We start from the raw sequence: 24,806 nt of genomic DNA, 5'->3' as shown, positions 1-24,806 counted from the left end.
CAGGTCACATATGTTTGGATGTGGTCTGGGTTGTGTGTGGGGCTAAGTGATGCTACTTGTTGATGTCTTTATGATGTCTTAACCCTTATTAGCTCTGGACAATAGAGCCAGTACATCAGAACTGATCACATTAAGGCCTTTACTTCCTAGCCTCTTGGTTGTATAAAATACGGGTGGATACAATACAACCCAAACCCTTTTTATCTCCAGTTCACTGAAGAAAATGGATTTTGGTAATTTGGTGAGGATATAGAAATCCTCTGGGAATCTTATGTTTAAACCAATAGAATCCGCAATTTAATTGAAGTTGAATTTGATATCTAGTAATCTAAAACTGTGAAATTATCTGCTTTGCGTATGTTTAACTTCCAGCACATACGGAGATAAAATGGCAATGTATGAAGGCTGTGCTGTCAGCATGCAGATGAGCACCCAATGTGCTGTGCGTGGTGATTATCTGCTGAGGGTATGACGGCATCACACACATACCCTGAAATATTATGGATAAAAATAGGGCTTCATATTGAAACAGGAACAAGTGGGAAGAGAAAATAGAAAGGGAACACTGCAGCCAGAAAGTGTTATGTATGACTTATGGCACAGTCACAATGCTTTCTATTGTTTACAGCATTTAGACTAATTATAAATCCAGCCTATCCTGGCTTTGTTATGGGATGCTGAGTACATGGCGATATAAACCTGTGAATCTTTTCACTGAACCCATTTTAGTTTATGGTATACACAAGTGCTATGTATGTATGTATGTTATACCATAAATAATTGCAGCACTCCAAACAACTCCATCACAAAAAGGGTCAATTTCTCAAGTGTTGCTTCTGTCTACACAGAAGTGTAAATGAATACATATGAATTTACAGCAGATTCTCTTGTTTTGCAGAGTCTTATTCTATAAAACTCCATTAGCTATATAACCATCACTAGCTTTTTTGGGGAAGTCAGCATGTGAGTGCTGTAAATATATTCTTTGCTGGCTGTCATACCATTTGAAGTGGTGACTTGTCATCTTTCAGGAGTGTCTAATCTGAATAAGCGGTGTACTGCAAGGTGTTATTGGTGCTTTGCCATATTTTCAAGGTTTTAAAATCAAAGCTTTTATTCTCATGAGAACATTTTGTACTCAAGGCTTCATTGTCCTATCAGGAGATTCGGGGGCGTAGGAGGCAGATCGGCACAGTCGGTGTCGCAATTCTCACTCATGACAAGAAAGCCGGCAGCCGTGCACACCTCATCTTGGCTCCTTTTTCACAGAGTTAATTATTAGTCAGCCTGTACGTCTGCCAAGATTTGCCGAACCAGATCGTTTGTTTACATGTCTAGAAATAGACCAAAAAAGGTTAAGAATAAAAAAAACATTTTAAATATCGTATTATGACTGTTCAGAATCACAGAATGTTTTCCATGCATTACAATTTCATCTTTTTTGTAGTTATTACCCTTTAAGATATGCTTTATGTGACTTGGCAATTAAAATTAGCTTTTTGTATGTTTGATTTTTAGGATAGATTTTTATTATGATCTTCAGTGGCTGTGATTATAGTTGACTGGTGTTTAACCATTAGCTGGTAGATAATTATAACCTGGGCTTTCCCATAACAAATAGATATGAAAAAGATGAAAACAAATTCATGTGTGCCACCAACAATGAGACTTCATTTACCTAAGACATTGAGTCTTTCTCAAGCAAAAAATAGCTAATTATTTTAAGGACAGACCATCAATGGAAAATCTTCAGATGGTGTCGGTTATGAAGTATTCTTACTTAATGAATGCTGTCAGGCATAGAAGTATTTGGAATGTGGCATAATTTACAATATAGTCTCTGTACCATATTAAATATGTAAGGGGGGGGGGGTCAGGAGAGTAAGCCTGACTGAAACTTTGCTAGCAAACAAGAACATTTCTCACTGAAGACATAACTGATTATAGAAAGACCCAAAAACCAGCAATAACAAAGGCGTTGGCAGAAAGGGACAAACAAAGCAAATGAAGAAATCAAGAAGATGCTCATGTACAATTGGACTTAATACTCTGGTCACTTTTTATGCTCCATGAGTGTACTATTCGTCAGGAAAAGTGATATATTGTTTTATATTTTCCTCCTTATTTGCAGATGTCAGGAGTCTGATGTTGCCAAGTAGATTACGGACTAGCAGTTACATGATATTATATTTTAGCTGAAAATTAACACTTTGTAATAGTTTGTTTTCTTTTTCTACAGAGGGCTTTTTCAATCATCCTTTCTTAGAACAGGTGTCTACAGTCAAAAAGTGTAAGTACATTCTGAGTATATTTTCAGTGTAAATATTTATGTATAATCTACATTTATTAAAAACAAAGACTGAAGTAATCACCCAACGTTTTGGTCTCGCAGGACTTGATAGGAAGAGCCATAAGACACACAGATCATGATATGCAACAGTAAATAATTTCCATGGTAAAAACAGTTGTCTGAATGACTAGTCGTCATAGATAGTAATATCGTGCAAGGCTCTTATGTGTGTTTGGTAGATACTCTGTTTGGGTGGGGAAAGGAGGGGAAGGGAAAAGGGAGTTCCATGCCCCACCAGATCGCCTAGTGCAGCCCCAGTGGTGTTCAGTGGTATATTGAGTCATGTTGCTTACAGGAATACATTTTGAAAGGCGGCCAAATTTTGGTAGGCCTCCCAAGGGGTCCATGTCACGGTCATCTTGTCAAGGGCAGTAGAGTCAATGGTCACCATCTCCTCCATCCTTTGTGGAATGGCTGCAGGAAATCCAGGTTCATACAACCGTGGGTGGGAGAAGGCTCTTCCAGTGTCTCGGTATTACAATTTGCGCTGCCGCTAAGAAGTGGCGAAGCAGATCTTTCTTAACCGGGGAGATGGTGCCCAGCAGATTTGTAGGTGTCGAAGACTGTGGTCCAGAAAGGCTGGAACACTGAGCAGCTCCACCAAATATACAGGATCAAACCCACCTCCGCACCGCACCTATAACACATCTCCGTGACCTCTGGATAAATCTTATTGAGCATGAGGGGACACCTGTACCAGCAGGCATCAGTTAGTAGTTTTTCTGTTGCATGCTAAAACGCATGGGCATCTTGTGAGTGGCGAGGAATGACTTTTTTCCAATCTTAATCTGTCAGAGTGATGGACAGGTCGGGCTCCCATACTCCCACAAACCCCTTGCTGACCCGGAGATGAGTCTTCCTATAGGATGCAATACAATCTAGAGAGGGCATGCTCAAGTGGGGAAGGGAGACTAAGTAGGCCCCCGAACTCTGTGAGGGAGGAGCTGAACCATGCAACACTAGGGGCAGTCGTTACAAAGGAGGCCAGCTACTAGTACTCCATCCAGGACAGTGCCATGTCAGGGTTCGAGGCCCTTAGTGCGCCCCATGATGGGAGCTGTGCGTCAACAACTTTTTTTTATTTTTAGAATCCAATTTATTCAATGGATGGAAAAAGTTAGTAATACATATAAATATATACAAAGAAACTCCTATATTATATAGAGACTTAACAAAGCAGAGTGAACTCCCCCAAATTTTTGTAAGCATTGTTAAGAAAAAATTGATTTCTGAGTCATCGGTCTTTCCCATGATTGTGTCGCCTACTGAACCAGACTAAGGGCCTGGTTAAGAAGCCTTTTAAGGTGTTTTGGGTTAAATATTTAACTTTTCTGAGAAAATGACTTTTTTCCTTGGCTGTAAACCATAATCATTAACATACCGTAATTAAATACACAAGTTCACTCTGTTTGTAATATGTAATATGAGTTTCACCTTTTTTAATTGAATTACTGGAAAATGTTTTTGCTGATATTCTAATTAATTGAGAAGTACTTGTACAGGCAGTCCCGGGTTACGGATTAGATAGGGTCCGGAGGTTTGTTCTTGAGTTGAATATGTATGTAAGTCGAAACTGTATATTTTATAATTGTAGATCCAGACAAAAAAATTTTTGGCCCCAGTGACAATTGGAGTTTAAACATTTTTTGCTGTAATGGGACCAAGGATTATCAATAAAGCTTCAGTACAGACACTTTACAGCTGATCATTGCAGTCTGGGACTATAGTAAAGCATACAGAAACATCACCAGATGTCAAAGGGGTCTGTCTGTAAGTCGGGTGTCTTTTAAGTAGGGGACCGCCTGAACTTTGTCTCTGTACATCTCCAATACAGGATGAATGACATTTGTGCATTTTGATAATAAAGTTGCGTGTTTAACTGGCTGGCTTTCATCTCTACTTTTTTTTTTTTATAGCCTGTCCTGTCCCAGTGCCTACTTACTCTGGGTCAAGTATATCGGGCAGCTCCTGTGGAAGCTCACCATCTTGTCGCTTTGCATCTCCTCCTGTAGGTATATGGAAAATGTTTTGCTGTCATTAATCTGGTGTATACCACATATTTTACATTCCTTATAATGATTTTGTTAGAGACTTAAATTACATAACAGATGGGGACTCTGATAGAACTTAAACAAATGTTTCTCCCCTAGAGACCTTTCATGATGCTCATTAAAATGTGTTCTATTCCTTAGTTTCTTCAAATAATGTTTATCTTAGTGTACCTACCCTACTATTGCAAGCAGGGCACTGGGGAGGGATCTAGCTGTTGCCTTTGCAGGGGGGTTGCTAGGGTGGTAAAAGATGTGGCGCAGGGGACCCAATGCATCTGTTCCGCCCTTTAAGTAATGCCCACTCCTGTACATAGCCCTTACATTTGGTTGTGCAAATACAACTTTACTGAGGGTATAAACAACTACAGAAACCAAAAGATCTGGGGCACAAGCTCCGGATCTTTTGACCTAGCGACGCCCCTGGTGAGAAGGCGATTCAGCTTCTATGCTCATTTTTAAAGAAGCCTGGTGCAGGAAAAGGTAAAGCATATAAATGTATACTATTGTCTCTGGGTGGACTAAGAAGTAATACATACCCCTCTCTGGCGCTCCACTCCAGCATGGCACCAGCTGTAAACACCAGCCTCTGTTGATATACAGAGGCTCAGCAGTAACACTGTTAACACTGTTAACTCACCGGTACACGCTGAACTACGCCAGATAGAGGAAAGTATTGGTTCTTCATTGTTTTTAGACTCCCTTTAGTCCATAGCTCAAAAAACTGAACAGGGTGACCCATTTAACGTTTAAATGTACTTCCAGATCCGGGGGTATTTCCCGTCCTTGGTTGTGTACTTGCATCCTGAACTGCTATTACTGTAACAATCGGTGACAACGGGCCTCCCATGTGCCATGGTCCCAGATGTTTAAACCTTTAGGCATTTGTCCTATAGGGCTTCTGTCTGTGTCCCCACCACAATCGTCTCAATTTGGGGGGTACCGATTGTTTCAATAGGAGCCCCGGGGTCCGGACAAGGTCTGGCAGCAGCAGAATAGCAGATTCTGTTATATCGGCGCATCCATAACAACCCATACAATAAAATAAAATCATTATTAAACCCATACCGTGAACACCGTAAAAAAGAAAATAGAAAAAATAGCAAATTCTGACTCTAGTGCATCCAAACAAAAAAGCAATAAAAAGTGAACAAAAAGTCCCATTAAAGCCACAATGATTCCAATAAAAAGTACAACTCCTCACGCAAAAAATTAACCCTGATACAGCTCAATCAACAACAAAAAAATCTAAATGTTACAACCTCTTAGAAGATGCCGATGCAAAAACAAGTGATTTTCTCTCCAAATGCATTTTTATTCATCAAAGTTACTCAAACATAAAAAAGCTATATAAATTGAATATCGCTGTAAACATAAATAAAATTATATCTATGCTATATGATGTATAAAATAAAAACTCAGAATCAGATAAGATATTTTTTTTGCATTCCCACCTAAAAAGTTAATATAATGTAATCATTGGGGTATAGTCAACCCAAAATAGTGTTGCTATACTCCTTGATGAGTGTAGTTTTCAATGCGGGCCATATGTGCTTAATGGCTGTTATTACAATTTTGATAACCGTAAAACATTATTGATAAATAGTTGATTTTCATTTCCTAGTCTCTGCCAGATATGCAGCATATCCAAGAAGAAAATCTGTCATCGCCCCCATTGGGTCCTCCAAATTATTTACAGATCTCCAAGGACTCGGCTAGCACAAGCAGCAAGAACTCTTCATGCGATACAGATGACTTTGTCCTGGTACCAAGCAACCCATCCTCTGACCAGTCATGTAGGTGTACATAATACCAGAATGTTTGAGGGATCCATCATAATCAATATGTATACAGGCAGTCCCCGGGTTACGTACAAGATAGGGTCTGGAGGTTTGTTCTTAAGTTGAATTTGTATGTAAGTTGAAACTGTATATTTTATCATTGTAGATCCAGACAAAAAAATTTTGGCCCCAGTGACAATTGGAGTTTAAACAATTTTTGCTGCAATGGGACCAAGAATTATCAATATAGCTTCATTACAGACACTTTACAGCTGATTATTTCAATCTGGGACTATAGTAAAGCATTCAGAAAGCTTCACCAGAAGTCAGAGGGGTCTGTCTGTAACTATGGGTTGTCTGTAAGTCGGGTGTCCTTAAGTAGGGGACCGCCTGTACTAGATTTTACATTTTATAGTGTTTGGAATTACAGCCAATATGTTTAACTTTTATACTTCACAGATTTACAAAAGCCAATCACGACCTAGGGCAGATATAAGATGGCTTTGAATAAAAGATATTGTCTTCCCAGACTCCCTAATAAACCTGCCCCTGAATTGTTGAGGCATTCATATAAGAGACCAGATTGTTATTGTGATTGGCTAGATTGTAATGTATGATTGCCCTCCAGAAGAGATGGACGGTGCAACAAGCCTATTCTTATGAACTTGAACCCTTTTCATTGCAGATGATATGCCTACTGGGACAGCCGGACGCAGGGCATCCAGTGAGTTCCTTATGTGTGGAGGGTAGGTTATTGCCTGTTTCATCTCTTTGGCATTTTTTATTTGTTTGTGCACCATAGAGCATTGGCAACAGCAATAGGTATATGTAACAGTGACGGAATTAATCTGTTATATATTGGACTATGATTTTTTTTTTTTTTTAATGCTATGTTTTATTTGCATGAATACTTCCCTGTGCTAGTAATAGTGTAGCACTCTTCTCACTGTCTAGTTACAAGCATATTTGCTTTATTATGATTTGGTTTTTCTCAACATTGCTTTTAAATATACATAGGGGTTGCCGGCAAATTGTCAGGCCAGTTGCCCGGAAATGTCGGGCAATTTTGGTTATTGGATTACATCCAATTTTGATGGGTTTTTGTCCTATCAGTCCTAGTGCTAACTGATGACACTAGAATCAGCTCTGATTGTTTTCTTTCCATTGTACCCATTGACTTGAATGGGCAAGTTTCACGCACCACTCGGATTAGAGAAGTTAATTTTCTCAGATAGAATCTTATTGGAAAACCAATCCAAAACTTTGGACAAACCCTCGGCACAATAGGCTGTCAATGTGTTTGAGTTCTGCCTGAGTGCCCTTTGATGTAAACTTGATAGGAGCATAATTTGTACAATATAGAAAGCCTAGGTTTTTCTATAACATTTTGCAGATAATAATGTACGGTTCTTTGTGCTGCTAATAATTACAATGTTCTTTTAAAGTGACATTGAGATTGTTTGAGGTCAGCTGAGGTATTTTCTGTGGGTTGGTTGAGTTCACTTATAATTCACGCAGGGTCTGTTTTCTCATTATTATTATTGTGAGCAGAATCTGGGCAATGCTTTGATTCTAGGTATTTGACCAATGTTTTACTAGCTTTTCTGTAAATTCTCCTAGTTTGTGATTAAAGACGTACACAACATTGCCGGTTGTTGACACAAGCGTGGGTGTACAGTGATCTGGATAAGAGTTCTTTGTAACTTACATAATATGTCCTCATATGTTATGGTCAGGTCCATGTACACTGCAGCTGGCGTGAACTCCACTTGTACTTCCTGTTCTTGCTAGATTCTTACTTTCCTAGAATTGCTTTGTTTTGAGCGGCGCTGGGCTGACAGGGAGGGACTTGGTCCTGCTGAGTTACAAGCACTGCTTTTCTTTCCCTGTATTCACTAATGAAGAGCCCGCAGGAGGGAATGTTTCTTCTCTGGCCAACTGAAAGCAGTTTTTTCACTTTGGAGTTGAAAAAATAGATTTTAAAGCCATTCGTTTTTGCACTCCAGTTATTTTATTTCTTCATTCTTCATTTCTTCAGCATTTTTCTGCTCCTGTAATACAATGGTTCAGATTGCCTATAGACCTATACACAGGGATTTTTTCCCACTCTTCATGCTTTTTGACTATAGGCAGAACCAGCCTCAGATGTCGCCGCGCAGCGAGACCGCGCCAATTCCTGTCCCTACTCAGTTACGGAACTATCAACGCATTGAGCAGAATCTCTCAACTACTGCAAGTCCAACGTTTAACCCACATGGCTCACCCAGGTATGGTTACCTTATCTTTTTATTACAAGAAACATTTAAGTGTTTAATGTTGAATGGACACCTACCCAACTAAGTCTGATATTGGCTATTTATATTGTAAGTGCCTGGATTTATTAGTGTACCAACGTGAGGAATATGTCGTACGTTCAGTTTATTTCCCACATCAACCAGCATGTAAAGACTCACTGTTATGCATTTTAACTGCACAGTATACATGGTATATAAATGTTCACTACTGAATAAATGCATGTATAGATTAGATATTTTCTATTTTTCATGCATAAATACTTTTAAATGTAAGTGGGAAGTAAGTTATTTGAATATGGGGAATGTACATATATTGGCATCCATATCCCCTTTTCAATTTTACATATTTTTATATGAAATTAATTAATGACTCCTCTGCACTTTTGTTTCCCTCTACAGATCTGGAGCAGTGAGACGCTCCAATACCAGCCCTATGGGCTTTTTAAAGGTTGGTTCCGGATCTCCAAGTTCAACAGACCTGGTGTCCACTCCTGGACGTCGATTGTCAACTGGCTCTTCTCGGCCGTATTCCCCATTAGGTGATTGTTTAGTAATCCTATGTAATTATTATCTTTCCTCTCTATGTAGCAAATTGTATATGCAAGCACGGTAATTCGCTATTGGAATCTCCATGACCAATAATCCCTCTGCCAGAAGTGCAAGAAAAAGGTTACATCTCAGTGCACTTGCTTTAACTGAATTTGCTTATTTGAAGCAAATGATAGTCTTGCTTCCAGCCTCCGGGGCACGTGTCATGTCCTCTATAGAGGGCCTATTTAGTATAATGGTCATTGTGGTTGCTGATAATTTAACAGGAGGCCAATCGGAGTGATTGTGAGGGCATGCAGAGCTTTGCAGCATAATAAAGCTTGGACTTTCTCACGATATTGTTTGTCATATCAATGCAATATATGCGCTCTGACAGTATGACCATTTGTGCTTAATCTTTTTTTTTAAGCCAAAGTAAAAAACTGAATAAACATATCATAATATCAGGACCAAAACAGATGGACTACTGTAAACCATCCTTTGTTTGCACAATTCTGACATCTTGTTAGTTGTACTCTAACTTATGCATTTTTTTTATTGTACAGTGGGAACCATCCCAGAGCAGATTGGACATTGTTGTTGCGGTCATCCTCAAGGCCACGAGTCCAGAAGTAGAAGCTCTTCAGGAGGTATGGTCCAATTATATTCTTCACGTGCAAACATGGAAAAGGACGTATGTTACAGTCTGTCTCATTGTAGTGCAGGTGTGTTGGTTGTTACTTTTAACATGGTCCCAGACACTTTTTTTAGGGCTACCAACGCTGTAGTTTAGTGTCAATTTCAGTAGCCTTGGCTTGTTCCCGTTTGGCTACACACGTAGTTCTGTTGTGCTTTTGATTGCATTCACAATTATAAGTATCAATTTGTAAGTATCATTGTTGAAGACCCCTGTTACAATGTTACATAAACAGCCTACATTTTTTACATTCTTAGGCTACATTCACACAATGTATGCCCACCGTACCATAGTACGGCGGGCATACATCGGCGCCAGGGAGAGGAGGGGGCTGCGACGCTGTATTACTAGAGAAAGATTGGACATGTCCTATCTTTCTTTCGCTTACGGAACGGTACAGTGCCGCATGTGTCTGCTCCAATAGGGCGCCGTGTGCCCATTGCCGTGTATGGGGCCGTATATACTTCCCCCATACGTTCATGTGAATATAGCCAAAACAGGTGGTGAGATTCCTTGCAGCTGTGTAATATTATCAGATCTCTCTTTCTGTAAATGGTAGATATGTATGGCTGGATTTGAACTTGTAAGCTGTAAACATCACACTGTAAAAATCACCTAAGGTGAACTAAGCTGACTCTGCCCAGGTGAACCAGGGCCGCCTCACATGGGCAGACCTTTCAACTGCAACAAAGTACTGGCTTTTCTCCAAGCAGACTTTATGAATGTGAAAGTGTTGCTGGAAGCTCAGTTCAATTACAGTGAACTTACAGCATCTGGGCACTTTTTCTCATGATACATGCATTTATTACATTACTTGGCTGGTTGTAAATGCTCTGTTTCAAATTCCCTTTATGGTCTGCTTTTTTTTGTATAAAACCAGTTTTAAGTCTCGAAATCGGTTGCAAGTGCTATGAGAGTATTGCTGCTGCCCTTCTGTATTATTATTTTTTTTACTTTACTCCCAATTACCACCCCCCATAGCATTTTACGCCCCACCCTGATTATCACCATACTTGCACAATAGCTCTCCCTCGGCTCCAGGGATGCTCTGCGCAAACGCTCTTCATCCTATGGCGCTGATTTTAGTCAGTGATTGCCTGCGTAGAACATCTTTTTCACAGGAATAAGAACCAGCTGGGCAAGGTGGTGTGCAAAAAGTGCTACAGGGGGTAGTTAATTGGGAGTGAAACAGGGGACTTGAAGGGCTACAGTGATTGCCCTCCCCACCTTTCCCCCCATTGCACTTGCAGCTAATATTTTACAAAGTACTTTTATACAAACAGTAGACCATGAAAAGGAGAAACAGATCCTGAATCGGCATGAATAGAGGTTTCTGCCAGTGGAGCTGCTTATATAGGTACATTAATGATGGTAAATCTCCTTTAACTGCATGTATCTCTGGTTGTGTAGAACCACAAACTAAAGATTGGGGCATTTGAAGTGGCACTCCCTCTTCAGCCTATAAGCTTGACTTATCTCAGCCAAATATGATTTTTCTCTGCTAATGTTCACATGACTTGAGATTTATAGATAAACTGATTAAATTTCACACAAAAGGAATGAAAGAAAAAGACATTTCATACCTTGTCAGCAAGTGATGGTAGTTTAGTGTGGTAAAAACTGATGAATGTCCTTTTAAAACCTTGCTACAATCTGATGTAATAGTACTTCGGCCTGTGGCAAGGGGTGTAAGGCGAAGGCTCAAGGGCCAAGCTCTCTCCATACAGACCGTTTGCAGCAAACACCTAGCGTTAATTCTGGCTGTGATAGTCTCCCCCCTTGACATCATGGTATGAGACTCCAGGAATCTTCATTTCTGAAGATCTGTTGAAGTGTTCTAATGTGACAAAATGCCATATACTGCTATACGGTAGTATGGATGTATATGGTAGGATCGATCAGACCTAGTTGTTTAGAAACTGTGAAAAAACTCTTCAAATCACCCTCTTTAACTAAAGATGATCTAAAAATAAACAATAATAATCATAAACATGTTAGGAATCGCTGTGTCCCAAAAGTCCGGATCTATCAATTTATAAAAAGTGATCAAAAGGTTGTACAGTCCCACAAATGGTATAAATGTAAACGCCATCACATCCTGCATACAATGAAACCTTAAATAGCTCCATATGCCAAAGTATGAAAAAGTTATTGGTATTAGAATTTTGGAAAATGAAAACTTTTTTTTAAAAAAAAAACCTAATTATACCGATATAAATTTGGGTTGCTGCGATATTGGGCATACCAAAGTATAAAGGGGAGGTGGCATTTTCAGTGCACTGTAAAAGCTGTAAAAACAGAGCCCATAAGAAAATGGTGCAAAAGCTTTTTTTCCGTAAGTTAACTGCATTTGTCATTTTTTTCCGGTTTTCCAGTACACGAAATGGAAAACCAAATACTGTCAATGGGATAAACAGTTTGTTTTAGAAGGGCTTGTTTTCTGGGTAACAAAGTACACATAAAAATGAAAAAAGTTATGGATTTTTAAGGAAAAAAACAATGGGAGGGGTTAAACCATTGTGGTGGTTACTTTTTAAACTTTTTGTAAACTTGAGGTTTGCAGAGATGAAATAAAGATTTTATTTCCTTGTGTTTTCAGGTTCCCCAGTACCACAGTCTCAGTCGCCTCAGTGTTTGCTAGGTGGAAGGCTCCCAAGTGCCCCAACCCTCACAGACATCTACCAGAATAAGCAGAAGCTACGAAAACAACATTCAGATCCAGTCTGTCCCTCATATGCCGGACATGGCTTTAGCCATTCTCCTCAGCCAGCACGACCGGTCAGTCTTGGAGCTTCTCCGACAAAACACATGGGATCATCGCCAAGGAGTTCAGAATGGCTCTATAAGAGCCCCTTACCCACTATCATAGGATCCCCCACCAAGGTTTGTTATAGTAAACGTTTGTGTACATTATTAGTTTTATGTGGGTTTTTTTTTACACGAACTCAATTTTACATGTGTTTAACCCACTGTCTTACTGTATTTCCTTTCCAGGCAACTGCTCCATTCAAGATCCCAAAGACTCAAGCCTCATCCAATCTTCCCGCTTTGGTTACTCGTCAGGGGCCTGTTGACACTTTAGTACAGGTCAAAGATGTGTTGGAACCAAGGGATTGCTCGCATTTCCACTGTCCACATGGAAGTGAAAAGGCAGGCCCTGCAGAGCATACCAAAACTGTTTTTGGAAGGTAGGATTGTATATTGAAATGAATAGCATTCTTATCTGGGGAATATTTTTTCCCGCTTTTTGACAGAACCTTCTATATTGCAAAGAAGACTAAAGGACATCAACACTAAGGCGAAAGACTGTATGCAAATGAGCCTGAGGGACTCCAGATTCCATTAACACCAATGGAGCTTGGAGCCCCTTTGCTCATTTGCATACAGTATTTCATCCTGGTGGTAGATGCCCTTTAAGCACATCTTGTTTAAATATACATTTGGGAAGTCTGTACATCTTTATTTTGTTCATGCAGCCCAATTTAAGTGACTAAGTGCCATCTAGTGGACATTGTTCATTTATAAAGTATCTCCTCTATAGAGCATTTGCATGTGTTGAAGCATAATCATGCTTGCATAGAGATGGGGAACAAATATTGTCTGTTGCGATCTAATGTTCTAATTCACATTAAAAGCATGCCCATGTCATTCTCCCTTACAGGTCAGTGAGTGCTGGGAAATTGTCAGATCAGACCAGCAGAACTATCCTTGGAGGACAGTATTACCAGGGCAGCACAGACAGTCTGAATTCTGAACGTCCTATGGATACAGGTATAGGCCCTTCTCTAAAATACCTTAACAATTAACGTGAATTTACACGTGAATTTAATGTAAAAGCTAGTCCAGCCATTGATCTCTAAATATGATGTGTGTCCAGTGTGAATTGGATTGCTTTTAAATCTGTATTGTGCATTATTCTCCAGTCCCCTCTGGTGCTACAGGAAGTGTCCTTACAGTGCCTGTGATGGCAAATAGGGCAGTGATGTTCACTGTCGGATCTCCTCCCAGCAGCGCCACGCCACCCACATGTACCCACATGATGATGAGGGCTCGAGCCACTTCAGGTAGGACCTGCATAATTTTTTCCTGGTATTTTATAGAATAGGGAGTATAACATTATAGGGATTTGAGGTTTCAGAGTACCTGAATTCATGTAGAGGTTTTCCTCATATTACATTTATCACTTGTTGGCTGGGTATTTTTTTTTTCCCACGACCTCTAGTACAGTGAGTGCATTGTTCCACATCACTACTTTTAGATTGTAGACTTAATTCACTGTATGCAGTGGAGAGAAAGAGTTGGAAACTGTTCTCCTCTGCCTCTTCCATAGACTTTAAAAGGAAATTCAGTGTTTGCATTACTCCTACCTCCATAACATACATTCTGGGGATATTTGATTTATGAGCAGGGGAGACACTGATGCCGATTTACTAACATATTTTGTAACACAGATGGGTCACTCTTTAAAATCTAGTTAATAAATCTAGCACTAATAGTTGATCAGTATAGTCCTTTAAACATTGAAATCCAATGGATGCATCTACATAAATATACATAATAATAAGATTAATTTGCTTTATTGATATAATGAGTATTCCTATTTCTTTGTTAATACAGTTGGTTCAAACAGCTCTGGTGGCTCGCTGTGCTCCATTAGTGGCCGAGTGTACATGGGATCCCCCTCTGGTATTCACATGGGCTCCTCTCCTCCTGGAGGTGACGCAGCACCAGCTCTAAAGTACATGTCCTATGGCACTTCACCACCCAGTCTGGAAGATTTTATCACATTTGAGGCCCCTGAGCTGCCTGAGGAAACTCTTATGGAGGTATGCTTTTAAAGCGAATGTTGCTAGAATAATGGCTGATGGGCTCATGTTTGGTAAAATATTTTAAAGGGGTTATCCACAAATAAGAAAGTTTACCAAGGCAATTACAACATCTTAATATGGTCACCCGTATTATACTTGCTCTGGTTTCCTTTTGGCCAGAAGAGCTGGGTCAAGTGGCAGATGATTGTGGGACCTCTTGTAAAATCCCTTGTTTTGAGGCACTTCTGATAAAAAGAGACTTCCTCAAACAAGAGACTTGGGAGTGGTGTGCATAGGGGGAAATGCATGCAAACATGAGTGACCACATACTGCATTTCACATGGAAGCACAACATGCTGACACCTGCAAGTCACAATAAAATCATAGAATTACCACATCACCCAACCTGCTGGCTTCCCGTATGAAAACATTAGGAAAACATTGAGCTTGTGACAAATGTCTTTATGGTATTGTTTAGCAGATCAGATGAATTCAGTTCCTTTAAGAGAATATTATACCTGTCCTTGGATTCTCTTTGGCATTGCAGCTCAGCCCCGTTTACTTAAACAAAGCTGTACAGCAACATCAGACACAACTCCTATATAAGCAAACATTAGGTACTGCACACTCTAGGAGTGGGTGGTTTTACAGTATACACTATACAGGGGGTCCCCTACTTAAGAACACTCGACTTACATACGACCCCTAGTTATAAATGGACCTCTGGATGTTGGTAATTTACTGTACTTTAGTCCCAAGCTACAATAATCAGCTGTAACAGTTGTCAATGGTGTCTGAAATTAAGCTTTATTGTTAATCCTGCTTCTTATGACAACCCAAAATTGTCACAGAGACCAAAAAAAAAATTGTCTGGAGTTACAATTATAAAATATACAGTTCTGACTTGCATACAAATTCAACTTAAGAACAAACTTACAGAACCTTGTAACCGCCTGGGTTTTGTAAAAATAAATATAACATTTTACTATATTGGGAACATGTTACACCAAACACTGCCACATTGATTCTTCTGCCAGCTATCACATGATATTGGTTATCCGTTACTTAAATATGACATGAACACATAATGAGTAATCACCTTAATAGTCCAACAAAACAGCAGTAAAAGTTATTCTCCTTTTAGATACCCTATGCTAATCTTTTGGTGGCCCCCTCTGGACCTGAGTAGATCCATGTGACCACTAGAGCTAGTCACTAACCACCTGCATGGTATAAGACGGCTGATGCCATCACTTGTAAAACTGATTGTACCATAGGAGTGGCAGGGAATTTAACTGATTATTTTTTTTAATTATTATTTTTTTTTTAATTTCTTAAGTTTTTAATTTAGCAACATTAGGGATTTGAGCAATGATTTTTTTATATTGTATGTCCATTTAATCAGAGGGAACATACAGAAACGCTGCGACACCTCAATCTGATGCTTGCCTTCACGGAATGTGTCATGGAGCTGACCGCTAGTCGCAGCAGAACTACCGATCTCTGCACCTCTGCTGTCTCTCTTTACCAGATACAGGAAAGTGTGGTGGTGGATCAGATAAGTCAGCTGAGCAAAGAATGGGGGTAAGTGATCTTGGATGAATGCTGTTATAATGGCAGGACTCTTCTATCTCCTTCATTAGAACATCTCAGCATGTGGTGTATTTCTCCTCTTTATTTTCTCATTTTTGTAATTGATGTGACAAACCCCCTTCATGTTTTGTCTCTGACCCTGTGCAGCCCATCTGCTGGCTACATATTACCCCTGTATCCCAAGTACTGATGAGAACAGTAATTGACCTTGCTTCTCTTGTGTTCTCAGACAAGTGGAACAGCTGGTACTGTACATGAAAGCCGCTCAGTTCCTGGCATCATCCCTTCAGCTTGCAAAATCGCAGATCAAATCGGCAAAGTTGACCCCTTCAAGTGCTGTAAAACAAGGTAAATTTTTGTTCTTCTCCTCCAAATTTATCGCCAAGTGCATTTCCAAGAACAAGTGACACTTAACCCTTGTATTGTTTCAGTGGTGAAGACCATGAATGACCAATATAAATTCTGCATCAGCATGTGCAAGAAGCTGACTGATCAGCTAAACCGATTCTTCTCAGACAAGCAGAGATTTGTGGATGAGATCAACAGCGTCACAGCAGAAAAACTAATTTACAATTGTGCTGTGGAAATGGTAAGATGGCTACTAAATCCAAAACAAATTATGTGACCTTTCTACATTAAAGAGAACCTGTCATCAACGCACTATTTTACACTAATAACACGTTCCAAAGGCCCATAATATGATAAATGCATATGTTCTTTTGTCATGTTGGTGGGATGTGTACATCACCTAATATTATCATTATACCAACGTACCTGGCTCCCGGCCTAGGTCCCCCTGAAGTCTCAAACCGTTGTCTGCTCCTCATCCTTTAGCGGTGCCCACACACTGAAACCCCCTCCCTCCGTGTGACGTCACGGACAGGCAGCCACTAGGAACCATGGGAGTGAAGCCTGATTATTAGCTGCTGCTCCTCTGTCACCATTGCAAGCATTGCCGGCGCTTGCGCGGTGAGCTGTATCTCTCCGGCTCTCACTACTCATGTCAGAGAGATACAGCTCTCCCCACAAGCGCCGGTAATGCATGCAGCGGTCTACTGTCGTCCCAGAGGGGTGGCAGCCAGGAATCGGGCGTTCCTAATGCCCGTCTGTGATGTCACGTGGAGGAGGGTTTTGGAGTGAGGCTATACTAAAGGATAATGAGCAGACAACCGTTTTGAATCCCAGCCCCCAGGACTTCAGGAGGATGTTGGCATGGAGCCAGGTACCATAGTATGATGCCAATATTAGCCGATGTACAAATCCCACAAACATGACAAATGCACATATGCTTTTATCATATTAGGGACTTTGGGAACATGTTATTAGTGTAAACTAGTGCCTTATTGACAGGTTCCCTTTCGGAGTCTCATCCATGTAAAAGTGTCATCTGTCACTAATACTAACTATTTGTTTTACTATTTAGTATGACTGTTTACTTTTATCATGTTTTCATTTATTTTTTTAAATTGGAAATCTTTTCTTTTAAAATGACTGCCCCTTGTCCCACCATATAAAATGGGAAAATTGAATAGAAGGGATATAATAATGTGAAAAATATTTAGTGCCTTTTCAGTTTTCAACACAACTTCCCAAAAAACTGGGCCCATAAAATTTGCATTCCATGTAGCTTTGATCTTGTATAGTTAAGAGGAAATTTTCATTCTAAAGTTTATTTACCGTAGTCTCCGTTTTACAAATTTGATGACAGAAGACCGATGGCTTATGGTCATGAGTAAATAACTGACACATTAATTATGTAGGAACTTTCTCTGGCAGTCAGCTCATTATGAGGCTTGGTGGAAAGACATTTTCATTTGATTTGTGTGCGCCTTAAAAAGAGTCAGTACTTTCTTGTGGTGCACTCACTGACTGCACAAATTTAAATGCCAAACTTTTGAAATTAATCTTTAGAAGTGCGTTCCTGTTGCAGAATTGTGGATGGTGCCCACATTTTGTGGCTGGATGTATAATTTTACCCATCAAAATTTTTAAAAGCAGATAAATAAATTAGCATGAACTTTCTACACAATGGTGGAGACATTGCACTTGTATTATTCAGTATGAATAATACTAATTTTATTATTATACAGTAGTCCCTCCTAAGCACAGGAAAAGCAGAGATATAAATGACATATTTGCCAAGCTCCTACTGCTCTATGACATGCTGCCATTCTTACTGCAAAATGTTTTCTTTTTTTGAATTCCACTGTATCTGTGAAAGATAGGCAGGAGGATGCAAATTTACTACAGTTTACCAAATGGTGTTAATTACGACTACAGTCTCTTAGTCTGGATGCATAGTAGTCCAGACATATTAAAAGTTAAAAATCAATAGGTGTGATTCATCAGCAAGTTTTTTTTATTTCCTTTTGATTACACAAAAACATATTTTCCTCTTCCTTTAGGTACAAGCAGCCGCCCTTGATGAAATGTTCCAGCAGACTGAAGATATTGCTTATCGCTACCACAGAGCAGCACTTCTTTTAGAAGGCTTAACAAAGATCCTACAGAGCCCTGCAGACATTGAAAATGTCAATAAATGTAAGACATTCCGAGTCAGAGACATAAACCACTTTTTATTATGTTCATATCCTAATGCATGCACAGTGTGGTTAGACACTTGTATGTATTTATTAATTGTATGTATCTTCGTGATGCATCCCCTTTAAAGAATATCTGATTTTGAGGCCCTTTATTATGATCATCTCAGTACCTGATGTCAGGGAGCCAGAGCTGCGCCTGTGCTCAAACAATGCTTTATTATAGGAGAGGAGATCCATAGTCAATGCATTACTGATACTATGAGGTAGTAAGTTCTGTTCAGCTAAGAAATGCATTCATAACACCATACATGCTTCCTTGAAAAAATATGGCTAACTTGTACCTAACCATTAAGTTAAAACATTTTATTTTAGCTCCTCCCTTTTAGAATAAGGAATTTTTTAAAAAAAACTCACCAGTGTATAAACACCTTACTGGAAAAACATATTAATAATTATCAGCTTTTTTATAAATCTAGCAAAAATAAGGATAAGGCGGGTATCTTTATGAAGTATATGAACCTTTTACCTAAGTATATTCAGGATAACAGTGTTATAACTCTGGTGGTGAAGATTTGCATCTGTTTAGTGGATGTTGGTGCAAAAGATACAGGCTGCACATTCCCAAAGTTCTGGATAATAGCAAACACATAGTTCAGTAGTGTAAAATTCTAAACTACCCTTGGTAAAAGCCATCCTAGATGGACTAGCAAATACAGTGGACATATTTGATTTAGGGCAGCATAAAATCATACACTATTTTAGTGTCTGTTTAACATACCATATTCCCAAAGTTCTGGATAATAGTAGACTGTGCAGCCTATATATTTACTCCAACATCCACCAAACTGATACCCCTACAAACCACCACCCGAGTTTGAACACTTTTATCCCTCATATACCTGCGTTGATTGTGCACTCCAAAAACTAATAGAGCGACACACCACCAAACTATATTTTTTGGTTGAACGAGTTCCAAAAAGTCAAAATAGTAAAGTAGGCAACTGCGTCCTCCACCCACACTAACACCTTCACAGAAATTGAAGCCAAAGGCTATGGCCCAGGTCTGCTTCAGTGGTGCACTCTGTATTAAACAGTAGAAAGCTATATATACAATCCAAAAACAAGAAAGAGACAGGTCACTCCCCAAAAATGCAGGTTTTTATTTCAGCCAACGGGACTGTACAGGGAGGTGCCGGAACGCCACAAATGACGGGCCGTTTCTCAGGTCTGTCGCAGACGTTTGTGTCGTGTCCGGCACCTCCCTGTACAGTCCCGTTGGCTGAAATAAAAACCTTCATTTTTGGGGAGTGACCGGTCTTTCTTTTTTGTTTTTGGATTGGATATTTATAGGTTTCTCGGTGTCTGTTAGTTTAAAAAATTATTAAAATGAAAATGTATTTAAGAAGCCATACACTAAAAATGCTTGCCTTTGGTACATAATTGGGGTGTGTTCACACGTTTGAAGCTAAAACAATACGATCCACTTTCTTTCATCAACTTGGCTTTTAAAGTTCATTAAAAAGCTGAACACACCCTTAAAGTGTTTTTTTCTTGTAAGGTAACTAATGCCATTCCGGATACATCATTCTTTATGTGCTTGTTATGATTTTTTATAGGCATATTCATAGTTACCCTCCTCTTTTCCAGATAAAGCCAGTGTGGAGGGAAGACTGTCTGCACTATATGGAGCAGTAGCTGTGTATGAATAGTACTGGTATCCACTGGACTGCTGAAGAGCAAAATGAGGGACCACTGTAGTGTAGTTCTGTGTAAATAAACTTCTACATCTAATAGGTGGAAAAGGAACCAAAATCTCCATTGGTGGCTTTCATAATGGAATTATATCAGGGGACTTCAGGAAGGCTGCCTTATTTTAAAGACACTCCTCACAAAACATGCCTTTCAACCTATATGTAAAATGGAAGGAAATTTTTAACCTTGGAAATGTATTTTGGCTAATAAACTTTGGTTACTCCATAAGACATGGTGGAGGTGATGAAACCAGTGGGTAATCCTTCACAAGCAGCAACCCAGTATTCCAGTAGTGAAGTGTTCAATGTTTACCTACTCACCTGGGTTTGTGGTACAACGTCTGAACCCACAGGATCCATCCATCGGACATAAAAGAGAAGCACTTTATTTTGAGTAGGAACAGAAGACTGAAAACTGAATCTCGGTTCATTTGCTCTCATTTTGATGTGGCTACTTGATGTTCTACTTTTAAACCAATTTATTTTGCACTAATTTCTTATAAACTGTAAATTATTACCTAGTATGGAACTCTTATGAATATGAAAAGGCACAATAAATTTACTGAGAAAGTTATCATTTCATTGTATGTATCAAAAAGTTGGAATTGAATATGTAGCTTCCTAAATACTTTACAAACTGTAAAAAAAACAAGACTTGTGACCCTTTTGTATCTATTTGTCTAATACTTGATTACTAATATGTTTGTTTTCAATAATGTTTTATTTGGTTGGTATTTGCTTTATATTCTGGTGGTGTGTGTTGCATATATATTGGTTTGTGCATGTGATATGTGCTTACTTACTCTAATTCTTGAATCAGGTGTAAATTTGTTCCACGGACAGTGTTAGAGAAGGAAAACCGTGCTGTAATATAGACGTGTGTGACTACTACTACTCTGTTAGATATTAATAGACAGTAGCTTCTCTCGGACAATTATACTCCTAAGTCTGTAGCGTGGCCTGCATATTTTAGGGTGCAGCTCACATGTCTAAACAGTAGATGGCACAGTAAGAACAGCTATGGCACCAAAGGTTAGTAGACACAACTGCTGGGTGACCTATATGACTAGTGGTCACTGTGGGCCAGTATTTGGTAATTTTTTTTTTTTTTCTTCAATGACAGAGGTGCCACTCTTTTGTGTCCACAATGCCACTTTTATTTCATTTTTAGTGACATTTCACAGCCATTTTGGATAAGCCTTTATATAATTTTTAACTCTATGAAACTGCCATTATTGAAATGGTCACATGTCAGTCCTGATCCTTTCAAATGGACTTCTTTACAGTATATACATTTACATAGCGTTAAAGCAATTGTAACAGTTCTAGGTTCATACCATGTATCACCTATGAAAGGAAAGTTTAAAAAAACAACTTTGTGCCACCTTTGTTAAGCTTGTTGTTATTACATTTTTTTTTTTTGGGGGGGGGGGGGGGTGCAAGCACTGAGGGCTAGTACCTTGTCATAACTAGCACAGTGCTATGGTGCATTTGGCAGCAAAAGTGAAATACCAGCAGCTTATTATGTGGTTATGAATCATTCATCATACTATAGTATGTTTATACTATTGAAGCTTTTCTCAGACCTACAATGCAGATATGGAAAATGCATGCACACTCCTGTGCGGAACAGATGCATGGCATTTTTGAGGTAGGTCTCTGTTTAAATAAAACAATGGGTTCACCCCAAGTGACGCAGAATAAACCATTTTGATATGTGTGTAAACTCTTCATTTTTATGTTACTGGTCTACATAACTCTTCTTTCAGGTTTGAGTATTTTGGGACATCTTGCTACTCTTAATTCACCATGATGAGTATTGGAATGAATGCCCTTATTGACAGCAGTTCAATACATTGCATGTGCCCATTACATTCTGGATGTTACTTGATAACAAGAATAATGTCTTCTGTTAAATAATTCAGGACAGTACGCAAGGAAAACAACTTAAAATTCTCAGCCAAATTTACATCAGTTTCTTCTAAATTCTGATGCTTGAACATTGTTTAATGGTAGATATTGAAGCATCTACTCACAACAGTCATAAAGGTGATGTATCTGAGACTATACACCACCACTGCAATACATGTATATTATTTTAACGCACCATGTGTTTTATTTTACTTGACAGCTATTTTTATATTATTTATCTAAGATTCTGCCAATTATTTGAAGTGTTTTTATTTATGTATCTGCTTGTTGAAATATACAGATGCCGATCTGTGCATTTCTAGGTCTTTAATACCGTGTTTCTACCTCTTGTTTGTAAACTGCATGCATTATTCTTAAATCTAGATAATAACTCACAGAACCGTTGCAAAAATAGCCTCTTTATTATGGCTTGTATAAATGTATATTATGAGTAAATAAAACAAACTGAAACAGGCTCCAGCTGTTATATTGTCTTACTTGGCTTCATTGATGTTAAACATGTTATAAATAATCAGGTTCTTTTCAGTGAGATTCACACCATTTTAAACGTGTGAATGCGCCCTAACTCTTTTTGATTTTTTTTACCTCACTTTCTCGTATGCACGTTCTATCATATCCTCAGGATAGCCTCTTCTCAAGAGCCTCCCTTTTAAGTCGCCTGCTTGTCTCTCAAAGCCTTCCTGTGTGTTGTTGATACGTCTTATTCTTAGGAAATGGTCGTAAGGAATGGCTGCTTTTACGTGTCTCAGGGGGTAGCTCTCGTAATAGAGCAACGCATTAGTGCATGTCTTTTTTCTGTGGATGGAGGTATATATCTTATTATCTTTCATTTCTACCAGGAGGTCTAGAAATTCAAGTCTGTTACTGTTTATGGTATTTGTGAATAAGGTCGCGGTCACACGTACCGCTAGGCGTCCTTCATAACGCGACGCTAGCGCACAGGGGGAGGTCCTCGGCCTGAACGGACATGTGTTTCCAGGGAAACGCATGCGATTGTTAAGCGTTTCTCCACACTACACATTGTTAAGCATTTCTCCACACTACAAGACCAGAGTCTGCCTAGTGATGTTTACACAATAAAGATAATTTTTAACCACTTACTTTACAATTTTACTAAGTTGTATTGCTATTTTTGATCCTATAACTCAGTAATGGTCAGTGTAAAATTACAGAGCTGTAGTGCTGAACGTACTAGTATCTAACACATAGAAAGAGAGATGAGACAGATCACAGATGAGATGATGAGATCCATGAGATACATTTTACACACAATGACATTCTTAGCTTGGCTACATCTCTGCTCTGTCAAAACACACAGTCAGATCTGATGTGCTTCCCTCCCTCTCTCTGGGATAAATAAACGGAGGTCCGGTGGAATGAAAAAATGGACTCTAAGTACTATCTTTTACTGGAGTGAACAGACCGTTTGTTTTTGAGAAAGGGGCAGGACCCCGAAACGCGTAACAAGGACATGACTAATTTCACTGAATTGTAAGTTATTTCATTTTATCATTTTGGAAATTTTATTACCTTTTATGAATAAAGCAATTTTATCATTTCTTTGGAGAAGAGTCAATTGATCCATCATTGATGTAGACACTCCAGTAAAAGATAGTAGTTAGAGTCAGCGCCACCCATTCTGGTTATATAGATATATTTTTCTCTTCCGTGGTATTTTTGGGGGTTGCAGCCTTTATCTTAATACCAGAGGCAGTGACCACTTCACTCCATATGTACTGTGAAGGTATCACCCGGGGCGCCGTCCTTTTGTCTGCTGTTTTGTTTTATATATATCCTTCTGGGATAAAGAACTTATCTGCCTGTAAGTTGTAGCTCTGCTCAAGATGTGATGTGATGTGTTGTTTGATGGTAGGAAGTGAGTGTGTATCAGTGTGAGCTCGTCCTGGAATGCAAGGGTGGGTGCAGGGAGAAAAGAGCAGCTCAGCTCCACAGCGTCAGACAAGATGTCTGCCGACCCTAAAGTCAGAAGATTCAGGGCGCGTTCACACGTTGCGTTTTGGTCGCGTTTTCATTGCGTTTGAAACAGCTGAAGAGAGGTGATTTGCCTAATTACATTACCATTTATGTTTGTAAACGCAATGTTAATGCATGCGTTAACGCGTTGTTAACACTGTTTGTTTTGTAAATGAAAATGTTAACAGTGATGTATTTAGGCAAATCACCCCTCCTCAGCTGTTGTATATGCGTTTCAAACGCAATGAAAACGCAACGTGTGAACGCGCCCTCAGGGTCGGAAACCACAGGCAACTGAAATTGTGTACACTAGGACTGGTAGAGACAGGTAGAGCCCTCCATAAAAGTTACTCATTGCTGGAAGACAATTATAGATCATTAGCAAAACTGCATTATTGCAGTATATTGTAGACGCTATTAGGACCCAAGGGTTAAAGTACTTATATATGTTGGCACAGATCAGTGCTTATTCCCTTATACTGTATGTATGGACAAAACTTAGGTGTT

The 24,806-nt window shown here is 39.2% G+C and overlaps 1 protein-coding gene across 1 annotated transcript in view; it reads left to right on the top strand.

Moving 5' to 3' along the window:
• Positions 1-22,779, top strand: part of ULK2 (unc-51 like autophagy activating kinase 2) — a 69,388-nt gene extending 46,609 nt beyond the window's left edge. Inside the window, exons 11-27 of the mRNA XM_072136413.1 lie at positions 2,240-2,290; positions 4,267-4,358; positions 6,023-6,194; positions 6,865-6,925; positions 8,309-8,446; positions 8,873-9,012; positions 9,568-9,651; positions 12,298-12,581; positions 12,693-12,886; positions 13,360-13,469; positions 13,622-13,762; positions 14,316-14,524; positions 15,912-16,090; positions 16,329-16,447; positions 16,531-16,688; positions 18,505-18,640; positions 20,290-22,779. Coding sequence (XP_071992514.1) covers positions 2,240-2,290; positions 4,267-4,358; positions 6,023-6,194; positions 6,865-6,925; positions 8,309-8,446; positions 8,873-9,012; positions 9,568-9,651; positions 12,298-12,581; positions 12,693-12,886; positions 13,360-13,469; positions 13,622-13,762; positions 14,316-14,524; positions 15,912-16,090; positions 16,329-16,447; positions 16,531-16,688; positions 18,505-18,640; positions 20,290-20,351 — 2,330 coding nt within the window. The 3' untranslated portion in view covers positions 20,352-22,779. The remainder of the gene's footprint in view (positions 1-2,239; positions 2,291-4,266; positions 4,359-6,022; positions 6,195-6,864; positions 6,926-8,308; positions 8,447-8,872; positions 9,013-9,567; positions 9,652-12,297; positions 12,582-12,692; positions 12,887-13,359; positions 13,470-13,621; positions 13,763-14,315; positions 14,525-15,911; positions 16,091-16,328; positions 16,448-16,530; positions 16,689-18,504; positions 18,641-20,289) is intronic.
• Positions 22,780-24,806: the final 2,027 nt, after the last annotated feature.

This window comes from Engystomops pustulosus, chromosome 2 (assembly GCF_040894005.1).
Source record: "Engystomops pustulosus chromosome 2, aEngPut4.maternal, whole genome shotgun sequence".
NCBI classification, from domain to species: Eukaryota; Metazoa; Chordata; class Amphibia; order Anura; family Leptodactylidae; genus Engystomops; species Engystomops pustulosus.
Note: the sequence above shows the minus strand (reverse complement) of the source record. Positions and strands in the feature narration are given on the sequence as shown.